At 40.4% G+C, this 14,405-nt stretch overlaps 1 protein-coding gene across 1 annotated transcript in view; it reads left to right on the forward strand.

The window, feature by feature from the left end:
- LOC109398557 (dynein axonemal heavy chain 10) overlaps nt 1-14,405 on the forward strand; it is a 341,003-nt gene that overhangs the window by 136,711 nt on the left and 189,887 nt on the right. Inside the window, 3 exon segments of the mRNA XM_062847206.1 lie at nt 2,188-2,270; nt 2,431-2,722; nt 11,649-11,807. Coding sequence (XP_062703190.1) covers nt 2,188-2,270; nt 2,431-2,722; nt 11,649-11,807 — 534 coding nt within the window.

Here is a 14,405-nt window from a genome sequence, read left to right on the forward strand (position 1 = left end):
CTGGAGAAATTCCTGGATGAATTACTGGAGGAATTTCTGGAGGAATTCCTGGAGAAATTTCTAGAGGTATTTCTGGATGAATTTCTGGAGAAATCCCTGAAGGAATTCCTGGAAAAAATCCTCAAGGATTTTCTGGAGGAGTCTCTGGAGGAATTTCTGGGGAAATTCCAGGAGGAATTCCCGGAGGAATTCTTGGAGGAAATTCTGGAGGAATTCCCCAGAAACTACTCTGAGGATTCTACTCGAAATTCCTCTGGAAACTCCTCCAAGAATTCCTCTTGGAATTCTTCTTGGAACTTCTCCAGGAATTCCCTCGGGGGTTCCTCCAGAACTCCTCCGAAGATTCCTCCAGGAACTCCTCCGAGGATTCCTCTAGGAATTCCTACGGGGATTCCAACGGGGATTCCTCCAGGAATTCCTCTGGGAATTCCTCTAAGGTATCTTCAGGAACTCCTCCGGGAATTCCTCAAGGAATTCATTCGGGAATTCCTCCAGGAGTTCCACCGAGAATTCCTCCGGGGATTCCTCTAGGAGTCCTTCCGAAGATTCCTTCAGAATATCCGCCAGGAATTCCTCCGGGATTTCTCCAGGAATTCCTCTGCTTTAGTTTTGCTTTAGCTTTGCTTTAGCTTTGCCTTAGCTTTGCCTTAGCTTTGCTTTAGCTTTGCTTTAGCTTTGCTTTAGCTTTGCTTTAGCTTTGCTTTAGCTTTGCTTTAGCTTTGCTTTAGCTTTGCTTTAGCTTTGCTTTAGCTTTGCTTTAGCTTTGCTTTAGCTTTGCTTTAGCTTTGCTTTAGCTTTGCTTTAGCTTTGCTTTAGCTTTGCTTTAGCTTTGCTTTAGCTTTGCTTTAGCTTTGCTTTAGCTTTGCTTTAGCTTTGCTTTAGCTTTGCTTTAGCTTTGCTTTAGCTTTGCTTTAGCTTTGCTTTAGCTTTGCTTTAGCTTTGCTTTAGCTTTGCTTTAGCTTTGCTTTAGCTTTGCTTTAGCTTTGCTTTAGCTTTGCTTTAGCTTTGCTTTAGCTTTGCTTTAGCTTTGCTTTAGCTTTGCTTTAGCTTTGCTTTAGCTTTGCTTTAGCTTTGCTTTAGCTTTGCTTTAGCTTTGCTTTAGCTTTGCTTTAGCTTTGCTTTAGCTTTGCTTTAGCTTTGCTTTAGCTTTGCTTTAGCTTTGCTTTAGCTTTGCTTTAGCTTTGCTTTAGCTTTGCTTTAGCTTTGCTTTAGCTTTGCTTTAGCTTTGCTTTAGCTTTGCTTTAGCTTTGCTTTAGCTTTGCTTTAGCTTTGCTTTAGCTTTGCTTTAGCTTTGCTTTAGCTTTGCTTTAGCTTTGCTTTAGCTTTGCTTTAGCTTTGCTTTAGCTTTGCTTTAGCTTTGCTTTAGCTTTGCTTTAGCTTTGCTTTAGCTTTGCTTTAGCTTTGCTTTAGCTTTGCTTTAGCTTTGCTTTAGCTTTGCTTTAGCTTTGCTTTAGCTTTGCTTTAGCTTTGCTTTAGCTTTGCTTTAGCTTTGCTTTAGCTTTGCTTTAGCTTTGCTTTAGCTTTGCTTTAGCTTTGCTTTAGCTTTGCTTTAGCTTTGCTTTAGCTTTGCTTTAGCTTTGCTTTAGCTTTGCTTTAGCTTTGCTTTAGCTTTGCTTTAGCTTTGCTTTAGCTTTGCTTTAGCTTTGCTTTAGCTTTGCTTTAGCTTTGCTTTAGCTTTGCTTTAGCTTTGCTTTAGCTTTGCTTTAGCTTTGCTTTAGCTTTGCTTTAGCTTTGCTTTAGCTTTGCTTTAGCTTTGCTTTAGCTTTGCTTTAGCTTTGCTTTAGCTTTGCTTTAGCTTTGCTTTAGCTTTGCTTTAGCTTTGCTTTAGCTTTGCTTTAGCTTTGCTTTAGCTTTGCTTTAGCTTTGCTTTCGAACTTCAGAAATTTGAAAACCCCTGCCTACCGCCACAGCAACACTGGAAAAGGGGTGCACCATTTCTCGATGAGAAACGACGAAGTTATAACTCAATAGTTGCACTTCCTTGGTTCTCATGCATCGTCTCATCATACCTGGAACCGCAATCCTCACATCTCGTCGTCGTCGTCGGATTCGTCGCTCGCCACGAGAAGAACACGCTGCTTGCAGTTTTGCACAATTTATCGATATTTTATTTGACTTTGATAAATTTGTTTACTCGTCTCTCATTCTTCCCTTTTTCCTGTTTTCATCTCTTCCCTCCCATTACAGATTCCGAAAGTTTGCGAACTTGTTATAAACTTGCAACAAACTATCCAAAATTTAGTGGCCGATGTTCTGGTATATTTAAAATGGTAATATTTCATTGCGTTTTCGGTTTCCCGTTCCGTCCGTCCGGTTTCGGTTCCGGTCGAATTTATGGACCGCGCCGCCGGCCGTGCCGACAGGAATTTCTCTTCTAATAATGTTTGCTTTCCTTCCGCGGTGGTCGCGGTGACCGCATTTTGGTTTCAGCTGGCAAAAGTACAAAAATCTCTGGATGTACGAGAAGCTGAGCGTTTGCGAAAAGTTTCTTTCGCAGAACCTACCGCTGGTGCGACTGGACGAGAAGTTCATCTTCTACACGCAGATCGTGAACGACCTGGAGCGGCACCGGCCCTATCACGACATCAAATCGATACGGATTAATTTGCAGCCGCTAGTTAGAAGCATTATCGATCATGCCGTCGAGTGGCGCAACACCCTGGGGCATATTCTGAGCGAGCGGACCCGGGAGCAGATGCTAGATCTGGCCGAGCACATGGAGGTAAGTGAATGGGTGGGGGGAGGAGGTTGCGAAGGTGAATGAGTTGAGATTGGTTAGTATGTATCTGATTGTGAAAGATTGTGATAGTCCGACCTTTGCTGCTTCGCGTTTCAAGCGGGTGTACGGTTCTGCCACCGCTCCAAATGTTCTGGCGATAATGTCCATGTCGTCCACAAAGTTGTGTGCTTTGTCCAAATTGTGTGGAAATCGTAACCTGGCTGTTAAGCCCGGCTCGTCGCACTACACCTTCCAGAGCGATGTTGAAGAGTAGGCGTGAGGACCTTTGTCGCAGTCCCCGGCGAGATTTGAATGAACTAGATAGTTACTGCCGTATGCCACTTTGAAGTCAATGAGCAGGGGATGCGTTGGAACCTGATACTCATGGCATTCCTGGAGGATTTGCCGTACGGTGAGAATCTGGTCCGTTGTCGATCGTCCGTCGATGAAGCCGACATGATAACTCTCCTTGAACCATTCGTTTTAGGTGACAGACGACGGAAGATGATCTGGGATAACACTTTGTAGGCAGCATTCTAAATAGTGAACGCTCTGAAGTTCTCACATTCAAAAAGATCGCCTTTCTTGTGAATGGGGCAGATTACCCCTTCCTTCCACTTCTCCGGTAGCTTTTCGGTTTCCCATATCCTGACTATCAACCGGTGCAGACAGGTGGCCAACTTTTCTGGGCCCATCTTGATGAGTTCAGCTGTGATACCATCCTTACCAGCTGTATGTCACTAGTTTCAAAACGTTGTCATTAGTAATATAGTGAAGGCTCTTCCTATCAACAAAAATACAGATGCACTATTTTTACTTATTCTTGGGACGATAGAACGTCTGCAATTTTTTGATCTGCTCTTTCTATCCAGACAACAACTCACAACTGTGAACGTCACTGCACTTCGAAAAATAAAGTCGTCATTGGTGCCGAGAATTCCAGAGTCCGTAGCAGGAATTCTAACCACTGAAGCCCTTCTTGAACTTTGAGAAAATTCCCTCAGGCAAAGCAACAGCACCTTGTTCAGTTGGGTCAAAAGATCAACGTGAACCAGCGCAAGTGTGATGCAGACACACCGCATCCAGTCAGAACTGGTCAGAACTCATCGTCACTGTGGCCGGAATATCTTCGACAGCCTCTGCATCTGGTGTATTTATTCTGTAGCACCTGGCGCTGTCTCTATCGGTCGGTCGGCGGTATGGGGAGCCACCTGTTTTATGCATGCGGCTGGAAGAAATTGGAATTTGTTTCAGGAGGAGGCTTTCCCTCGGTGCAGTACGGTATTGACGTGCAAAGTGCACAAGTCTGAAGCTATTTGCGCCACTTGGGTCAAATGACCCTTTTCGGTCTACAAGACACCCTTTCGCAAACACCGCAACTTGAATTGAACATTTTATCGCAACCTCCCCAAGAATTCCCAGGCTGTATCTATAGCACATTCCATCAAACCTCAATTGGCGTTTTCATGATTCTCTGATATTTGCTTCAGAATTTAATTTGCTCCCAAGTCTACACTGCACTGGCTTGCAGTGCAGACCTCAATCTAGAGTGAGAGAAGTGGCATAGCCCGTTATGTCGATAAATTTTATTCCAGATAGTTAGTTTAAATTCTTGTCATCACCACTCAGTGGATACTAAATCTGGAGGCGTTCTCGACAGGCGCAAGCTGGAGGCTCAAAAAGGAAGATTCTAAATTTGAAACTAGACATTGACGTTGATTACGACAACGACTCTGGTCTCAATTGATTCCTGATACCAATTTTCACTTCTAATCTTCCGGGCTTAAATTGGAAAATCCCTAGTTATTAGCATTAATTTGATTAGCCTCAAATTGTCAGCCGTCTGAACTCCGACTTCGTCCTGCAACTGAATTAGCATTCCACACTGCTCTCAGTTTCAATGGTGGTTGACCTTACTCCTTAGATACCCTAACTCCCCTTTAGGTCCATGGTTCACACCGAAGAGGCTTGACCCATCGGATCGCCGCTAGAGCGATGATTAAAAATTCAGTCGCATAAATTTCTATTCCATCAGCGCAGAGGAGACACATCCTGGGATTTGGTACCTACCTTCCCACTACAAGGGTACTATATACTGGGTTGGCATTTTATGAAATATTCAACTGGCCTCCTGACATGACCGAGCAGTCCGAGTCTAGTTTGAGCTTGACACGAATAAATTCTTAACAGCCAGCAGTTGTTCATGTCTTGCAGGGGCTGGGCAAGCCTCTTCATGCTGGACATTATGATTGGGTTACTTGGCCGGTTTGTAATGTCTGTTTTCTCCGACAAACAAAAAGTATGACAATGCATGCAAATAAATGCAGGAGCGAGAAGGACATATGTCTAGAATAACCTAAATTGCAAGGCGATGTAATACAATGGGGCACATTTTGTGAATTTATTCTCCGGAATAAATTCGAAGAAGTAAAAACCATTCTCAGATTAATCTGAAGAACCAATTTTGCAGGTTTTAATTGCAATTTTAAATAACTGAGGTGACATCTAATTATTTGCCCTTTTCCTGCTATGCCAGTCGGCATATGTGTCTGAAATAGACGCAAAACAAATTAAGAAAAACATTTGTAAAAAATACCACTTGACACTGATTGCATTCGAACCTACGACTCCGAATCGATAGTCCGGCTTCTTAACCCTCTAATACCCAAATTTTTGATTTTGATCTAAATATCATACTTCGTCATCTAAAATCGATTTAAACATGTTTTGGAAGATGATTCTTCTTAATTCTCGATTTCGTGAATTTCAGTTTTCGATTTTTATAATTTTTATTTTTGAACATCCCCACAGTTTTATATTTTTCCTGGAAGCCTATTTGGGGTACGGATTTTTTGAGATGAAAACATTTTGAGATTTTATGATTATTGTTAAAATATTTTTATTTTAAATTTTTTTCATAGAAAATTTTATTTTCCGTGTAATTTTAAGGAAAATAATTTTAGAGTGTATTCGATTCCCTTAAACTATACAACTAAGATAGAATGATTTGAGAAAAAATTAAAATATGTTATTTGTAGCGATTCAATACAAAATAAACAATGACTTCTAGAAGGTGACTAAAACATCAATTTTTCAATGATTTTAAAAAAATGTAAATACGCTTTAAAATACACCAAAAACTATTTTGAGATATACAAAACAGTCCTAAATATCAGCCAAAAATACAAAAACTTTGGTTTTCCACGAAACAAAAATTACAAAAATGCTCAAACTATACCCCGTCTAAAGGCGGGGTTGGGTATTAGAGGGTTAAACAACAGAGCAAGTAACGATGTTGCGGAAAAGAGAGCCAGTCTAGATTCCTAGATCGAGCTCACTCTGCATATCAGTGCGCCGTTGGGTTAGGAGAGTAACGTCATCAGTCAGTTTGAAGCCATGGTTAACGAGCTGCCTGCCGCAGCAACCCATGATCAATCGCACCTACCAGGATCTCGTCGATTGCGATGAGGAACAGTAATGGTGATTGTATACATTCTTGCCTAACTCCAGCAACGATCCGGATGGGATCGGAAAAGAGACCGTTGTGCAATACTCTGCATGAAAATGCCCTGTACTGTGCTTCCTAGAGAATTACTTAGACTACTCCAGAAATTCCCCTAGAAATTTCTCCAAAAAATCCATTTAAGAAAGCTTCCATGGGTTTTTCTCAGAAACTCGTCCATAGATGCTTTCAGATCCATTATTCTTTCAGGAAATCATCGACAGATTTCTTCAGAAATGCTTTTAGCAATTTTTTTAGAAAATTGAAAACTCGGAATTCCTCCAAGAATTTCCTTGAAAAATCATCCTCTTAAAGGAATTCTTCCAGGGATTCCTTTAGAAATTTCCCTGGAGTTTCTCTCATAAATTCTTTCTGGGGTGGCATAAGAAAATCTTCTTGAAATCCTTACACGTATTTTTTACAACAAGCCCACCAGAAATTTGTCCAAAAATTGCTCTGGGATTCCAATGGAAATTCACGCATGAATATGTCCAGGATGTCCAGCTTCATGGGTTTATCCCGAATATCCTGCAGAAAGTCCTCCAGAGATTCTTGCATTATTACTTTCAATGATTCGGGAAGGAGCTCCTCTAGATATTCCAGCGAGAGGTCATACAAAGAATGCTTAAGGATTTCCTCCATGTATCTCCACAAATTCTCTCCGCGATTAGCTCTAGGGATAAATTTAAGAATTTCTAAATGAATTCAGAAATGTTTTTAAGAAATTTCTACAGAAATTCCTTCAGAATATCACAAGAGTTTTTTTTTATTCTAGGGATCTTTACAGAAACTTTAACAATAGTTCCTAAATAAACTTTTTAGAGAGATTCCTTCGGAATTTTTTCCAATGGTTCCTTCCAGCATTGCTTGATTCCTACAAGATTTTTTTAATTGGTGCTGCATTTCAGAAATATCTCCTGCGATTCTTTCAAGGATTTCTGCAATAATTGTTTCAAATATCTCGCCACGGTTTTATTTTCAGAAATTGCACAAAAAAAATGCTGGAAGAATTTCTGAAAGAATCCCTGAAGGAATTTCTAAAAATAAAACCATGGTGTGTTGTCTGGAGGTATCCTTTATAAAACTAGTGATACCTTTGGAGATTATTGGAAGAAATTTTCTAGGGGGATTTCTGAAGTTATCTCTGGGCGAATCCCTAAATTAATGCCTGAGAGAATACCTGAAAAAAACTCTTTTTGGGTGAACTTTGGAAGCAATTCCAAAGAAAAAATGCTTGAGTTATTGATTGTCTGCATAAATCCCTGCAGCAATTGCATAGAAAATTATTTGTAATTTTCAGAAGAAATCCCTCAATAAGTTTCTGAGGGATCCCTTGAGGATTTTTTGAAGGAATCTCGGAAGAACTGCTGGAGATACTTCTGGAAGAATTCTGAGAAAAATCTTTCATTTATTTTTTGAAGGGTACACAAACATCACTAAAGGAAATCTTGCAGAAGCTCATCCTGGAAGAAAAACTAAAAATAAACACATATTTTTTAATGTTTGCATTAATTATTGAAATAATCTTTGGAGAACTTCATGAAGCATCACCGGAAACATTTATAAAAGGAACCCTGATAAAAGGTATACATCCTTGCCTCACTCCAGCAACGACCCGGATGAGGTCGAAAATGCCCTGTACCGTGCTTCAACGAGGCCGATAATTTTTCGGGTATACCCTTGCGCCTGAGGGCTCTTCACCCACATGTTTTCCTGATTAAGACGGTAGAAAGTTTCTTTTCGAAAATGATAAACACCAAGTAGAGATTTTCTTGGGAATCATTGTTTGACACCAAGATGATTCGGAGCGTGACAATATGGTCAACACAGGATGAAGGGTTAGGGTTAGGAAGCAGGGTGGAGGTTAGAGGGTAGGATAGAAGGTCAGGGTAGGGAATTGGGTAAAGGGTAGAGTAGAGGTTTGAGTAGAGGGTAGGTTGAATGATAGGGTAGACGGTAGGGTAGAGGGTTAGGGTGAAGGGTAGGGTAGAGAGTTGGCTATATGGTAAAATAGACGGCATGGTGGAGGTTAGGGTAGATGGTTAGGGTATTGGGTAGAGGGTAGGGTAGATGGTTAGGGTATTGGGTAGAGTATAGGGTAAGGTACAGAGTTGTGTAGTTCGTTAGGGTAGATGGTAGGGTAGTGGGTAGAATAGAGTAGAAAATTAGGGTAGAGTGTAGGGTTGACGGTAAGGTAGAGGGTTAAGCTGAAGAGTAGGAGGGTTGGTGTGAAGCATAAGGTAGAGTGTAGGGTTGAGGGTCAGGGTAGAGGGTAGAGTAGAGAGTACGGTAGAAGGCTAGAGTAGACGTAGGGTAGAGGGTTATGGTAGATAGCAAGGTGAGAAGAGATGAAATAAGATGAGATAAGATGAGATAAGCTGAGATAAGATGAGATAAGATGAGATAAGATGAGATAAGATGAGATAAGATGAGATAAGATGAGGTAAGATGAGATAAGATGAGATAAGATGAGATAAGATGAGATAAGATGAGATAAGATGAGATAAGATGAGATAAGATGAGATAAGATGAGATAAGATGAGATAAGATGAGATAAGATGAGATAAGATGAGATAAGATGAGATAAGATGAGATAAGATGAGATAAGATGAGATAAGATGAGATAAGATGAGATAAGATGAGATAAGATGAGATAAGATGAGATAAGATGAGATAAGATGAGATAAGATGAGATAAGATGAGATAAGATGAGATAAGATGAGATAAGATGAGATAAGATGAGATAAGATGAGATAAGATGAGATAAGATGAGATAAGATGAGATAAGATGAGATAAGATGAGATAAGATGAGATAAGATGAGATAAGATGAGATAAGATGAGATAAGATGAGATAAGATGAGATAAGATGAGATAAGATGAGATAAGATGAGATAAGATGAGATAAGATGAGATAAGATGAGATAAGATGAGATAAGATGAGATAAGATGAGATAAGATGAGATAAGATGAGATAAGATGAGATAAGATGAGATAAGATGAGATAAGATTAGATAAGATGAGATAAGATGAGATAAGATTAGATAATATTAGATAACATCAGATAAGATTAGATAATATTAGATAACATCAGATAAGATGAGATAAGATGAAATAAGATGAGATAAAATGAGATGAGATTAGATCAGATCAGATGAGATAAGGTGAGATGAGTTTAGATGAGTCAAGATCAGAAGAGATGAGAATTTCTCGAGGTACCTTCTGAAATTCTTTTCGGGATTTCTTCAGAGATTCCTCTCGAGATTCTTCCCCATATTCCTCCAGGGATTCCAGCAGATGTTCCTTTCGGATTTCTTGCAGGGATTGTTTGAGAAAATTCTGTAAGAATGCTTTTATGTACTCTAGTCGGTATTACTTCAGGAATTTCTATCGAAATTCATTCTAAGACAATTTCCGGGATTTCTTTAAGGATCTAAGAGACTGCTGCAGAGATTCCTTCAGAGATTCATCCCAAAAAGAAAAATCAAAGTACATAGATTTCTTCAGGCAATCCTGGATGGACTCTTTTAGGTATTCGTGTCAGCATCCTGGATGGGATTTCTTCAAAAAATCTTCCCGAGTTTTTTTTTTCAGAGATTTCTTCAATAATTCCTTCCTGGATGATTCTTTCAGGGATTCCTGCTCAGCTTCCTGCCGGGATTCCTGCTGAAATTCTTGCCGTGATTCCCCTAAGGGTATCAGGTATTCTCTAAGGGATTTCTTCGGGGATTACTGCCGGCATTGCGTTGGTTTCTTTAAGGTATTCCAGCTGACATTCCTTCAGGAATTATTGCTGGGATTACTTCATAGATCCTTCTGGTATTGTTTTCAAGATTCAGCACCAACATCACAACATTGCTTTTCGATACATCAGCTTCCTTCAAAATAGGGGCTCGTATTGCGTATTTTTCACGTGTTTCACTGATAACACTAGACAAAGAAATTGCTTCTCTTTCGGATAGTGGCGGTGGATTGCTTCGGAGCAATAAAATAAGGTTTTGTTTCAAAAAGCAGTTGCGCTCTTTTGAAATTTTGGTACCTACTTTAACCAAGAGATATGGTTCCTGTTGGTATTCCTTGATTTTTTTCAGAGTTTCCTCTAGGGATTTCTTCTGTGAGTCTTTCTGGTTTTTTTTTTTCGAGCTTCTTGCTGGGATTTCTCTTCGGATTCTTCCAGATATACCTCCCAGAGTTCCTATAGGAAATCCTCTCGAGAATCCTTCAGAGATTTCTGCCGAGATTGCTTTAGAAAATCTTGGAAGATTCTTCCTGGTGTTCTAGTTGCCATTCCTTTGGGAAATACTGCAGGAATTCTTTCAAAGATCCCTTCTGGGATTTCGTTAAGGATTCCTTTAAGGGTCCTGCTAGGATTTCATCAGGGATTTCTCAGGGATTCAGGGTATCTTAGCGGGATTATTTTAGGTGTTCGTGCCAGAATTCCTGCTGAAGTTCTTTTCAAGACTCTTCCTAGTATATACTGGAAAACCTCGTAATTAGAAAGCCCAGATTGTTGCTAATTGACAAATTGAAAGATGAAATTTTGTGAAAAAAAATCGCTATCTGGTGGGATTCGAACCCACGACTCTGTTATCGCTAGATCGGTGCTTTAACCAACTAAGCCACAGAACAAGTAAAGGGCCGCTCATCCATCAAATGGATGTCCGTACTGCTAATGAATAAAATACATTCTGATGGAAGTTTTGAAAAACGTATATTAAAAAATCATTTTTATACTTTCTTACTGATTTTGTGAAGAAATTCCGAAAAAAAATGTTAGCTTTCACGAACACTTAACAACATCCACTTTTCAACTGTATGACAAAGTTGCTCTTATTCAACGGGTAAATTTTTACGGCAGTAAGCCGAAACTGCAACAAAAACTGTTTCTCGCAAATGTAACAACAACATCTATTCTCCAAGCCCAGGTGACTCTCAACTCTGCTCGTAGGTACGTTTTGCAAAGGAAACCGGTAATTTATTATTCATAGTTTGTGTATATTTTTCGCCATTTTCGCGGTGCTTTGCATTTCTCCGCACCTCATCCACTCCGGTGCTCGGCTGCATGCATTCCATATGGAGTTATGCAGGCAGGCAGACGCGGCAAGCATGGCCCACCTATTTAACTGCAGATGGAACCAACTAGGACGACCCGAAACGAAACGTACAAGTTGTGCACCATTTCCGGGGTTCCACTCAGCCCAGACAACAGGGAATTTGTTTATGAAGCTTTCAGGGATCACTCGCCTGTCAAGCTGGGGGATTTCTGCTAACAACCTCCTCTTTTCTCACATTTCCCTGTCTCACCCTCCAAAACAAGTTGAGAGTTGATTTTCGTTACATGTGTTTCCGGTTGTGCATTTAACACCCCAACGAACTGCGCTGTTTGAGTGTGTTGTACCTAAATGTTTTTATTCTCATTTCCGCACAGAACCTTCGGAAGGAGCTGGACCGGAACGTGAAGGAGCTTCCGCACTTCAAAAGTGTCATGCAAACGATCAATACCGTCCAGACGACGACGCTGACGGTGGAGCTGCGGATCGACGAGATGCAGGAAACCTACAACATACTGCAGGAGCACAAGATTAAGGTAAGTGCGTGGAGGCCAGGATTTGACCATCGGCCATAGCGGTATAGCTCCTTGATGATATATCCTCCTGCTAGACACAATTTCCCACGATTCAGCAGCCGTTTCTTAAGCTCCCCTCAAAAAGGAAAACTGTGAAGCGTTGCGTCGCATCGCTGGACTTATTGGAATGACGGTTATTATCGATAAAGTTGATGAAAACTTTATCTCTTGGGATTCATTTGCATATTGATGAGTCGTCGTCGTCTTCGTCGTCGTCTGTGTCGTTGCTTTCGTCTGATTCTTGCTGTGATCAATCGGGGGAGTGGGTTCGGTTTATTTCCTGAGCCAAATGGCGGCAGTAATCTGTTCTGCAGAAGCGAAAGTTGCCGCTTCCGCCTCGGCGGTGGTGTCTTTTGTATTGGCCGAAGTCACCGTCGCCGCCCGGTGCAAAATCGATCACAATCTGCGGAAACATGGACGAACGGGGGTGGGTGGCTGCTTAACATAAAATGGGAAAATATGAATACTAGACGGCCCGGTCGTCGTTGGAACAGAGTTGTGCTGAACTTGCTGAAACGGAATAATCTGCTGATGTGGAACTTGAAGCAGCAGTTTTAATGAGCTTCTCTATCGTATGAAGCGTTTTAGCTGTTTCTCGTTTGATGGGATTTATTGAAATTAGTCGGATTCTTGGAGTTTATGAAAACTGGGATAATAAGAACCAATATCAAAGAAAATGTTATTCAGTAAATATTCACTGGTTAATTCCAATGGGCTTTCACTTTGAGAAGGTTATGTCTAACGAAACAACGCTTTTACAGTTCATCAGGAACCCATCCATGCAATTTTCAACAAAAAAAAACATGTGTTTACAGTTCAGCAACCGTATGAAACATCCATGATCTTCGAAAATATTGCAAATTGTTTATTCTCATCGACGTCAAACATTTTAAATTACTCAACCGTACAAAGATCATCCCCATCATTACCCACATAATTGACTCTTGCCATCACACTGCCATAATCCTTGCTTTCAGCACTCGGAAAATTAATTCTATCTCATTCACCTAACCGCCTCCTTCCACTTTTCAACGCGCAGAGTCCTCTCGGGTAACAGCTCACTTCTCTTCCCAAATGGATGTTTACATTCAACCAGACCTATCAATTTCCCCTCCGTCTACAAAAAGGGAACCCCATGGAATCATCCCTCACTCTCAGTCCCGACTGCTGTCGGGTTAATAATGTGTGTCACACCGAAATTCAATCAATATCGTCGTCACTTTTCCTTCTCACCCTCCATCTACTTGATGTGATGCTGATGATGACGACGACGACGACAAGGACGAGGGTGATGACGATATTTGCCAACGGCAAACTTTTGGGGCTACAATTTCCTTCCCGAGAGTTTCTGGGACTTGTGTACACATTTATAAAAATCGAAACGTAAGGAAAGAAACTCAAAAAAAATTTCGATTCATTCTTCTCGATTTGGCGTCTTGCGTCAACTGTGGATTGAGTGTTTCTGTTTACTACAGAAAACATGAATACATACTTCCTAATTAGGTTAATAAGGCAAAATTAACTAAATTCTTGGAATTAGGAAAAACTGATATTTAACAACATCTTCTCCATCTACTATTTACTTACTTCTACCTTCTACCTTCTATCACCTATCCTCCATCTTCCATCTTCCATCTTCTATCTTCCATCTTCCATCTTCCATCTTCCATCTTCCATCTTCCATCTTCCATCTTCCATCTTCCATCTTCCATCTTCCATCTTCCATCTTCCATCTTCCATCTTCCATCTTCCATCATCCATCTTCCATCTTCCATCTTCCATCTTCCATCTTCCATCTTCCATCTTCCATCTTCCATCTTCCATCTTCCATCTTCCATCTTCCATCTTCCATCTTCCATCTTCCATCTTCCATCTTCCATCTTCCATCTTCCATCTTCCATCTTCCATCTTCCATCTTCCATCTTCCATCTTCCATCTTCCATCTTCCATCTTTCATCTTCCATCCTTCCGTCTTTCGTCTTCCATCTGCCATCTTCTATCTTCTACCTTCTACCTTCTGCTTTCTACCTTCTATCTTCTTATCTTCCTATCTTCCTATCTTCATATCTTCCTATCTTCCTATCTTCCTATATTCCTATATTCCTATCATCCTATCTTCCTATCTTCCTATCTTCCTATCTTCCTATCTTCCTATCTTCCTATCTTCCTATCTTCCTATCTTCCTATCTTCCTATATTCCTATCTTCCTATCTTCCTATCTTCCTATCTTCCTATCTTCCTATCTTCCTATCTTCCAATCTTCCTATCTTCCTATCTTCCTATCTTCATATCTTCCTATCTTCCTATCTTCCTATCTTTCTATCTTTCTATCTTTCTTCCTATCTTCCTATCTTCCTATCTTCCTATATTCCTATCTTCCTATCTTCCTATCTTCCTATCTTCCTATCTTCCTATCTTCCTATCTTCCTATCTTCCTATCTTCCTATCTTCCTATCTTCCTATCTTCCAATCTTCCTATCTTCCTATCTTCCTATCTTCATATCTTCCTATCTTCCTATCTTCCTATCTTCCTATCTTCCTATCTTTCTATCTTTCTAT

Source organism: Aedes albopictus, chromosome 1, assembly GCF_035046485.1.
Source record: "Aedes albopictus strain Foshan chromosome 1, AalbF5, whole genome shotgun sequence".
NCBI classification, from domain to species: domain Eukaryota; kingdom Metazoa; phylum Arthropoda; class Insecta; order Diptera; family Culicidae; genus Aedes; species Aedes albopictus.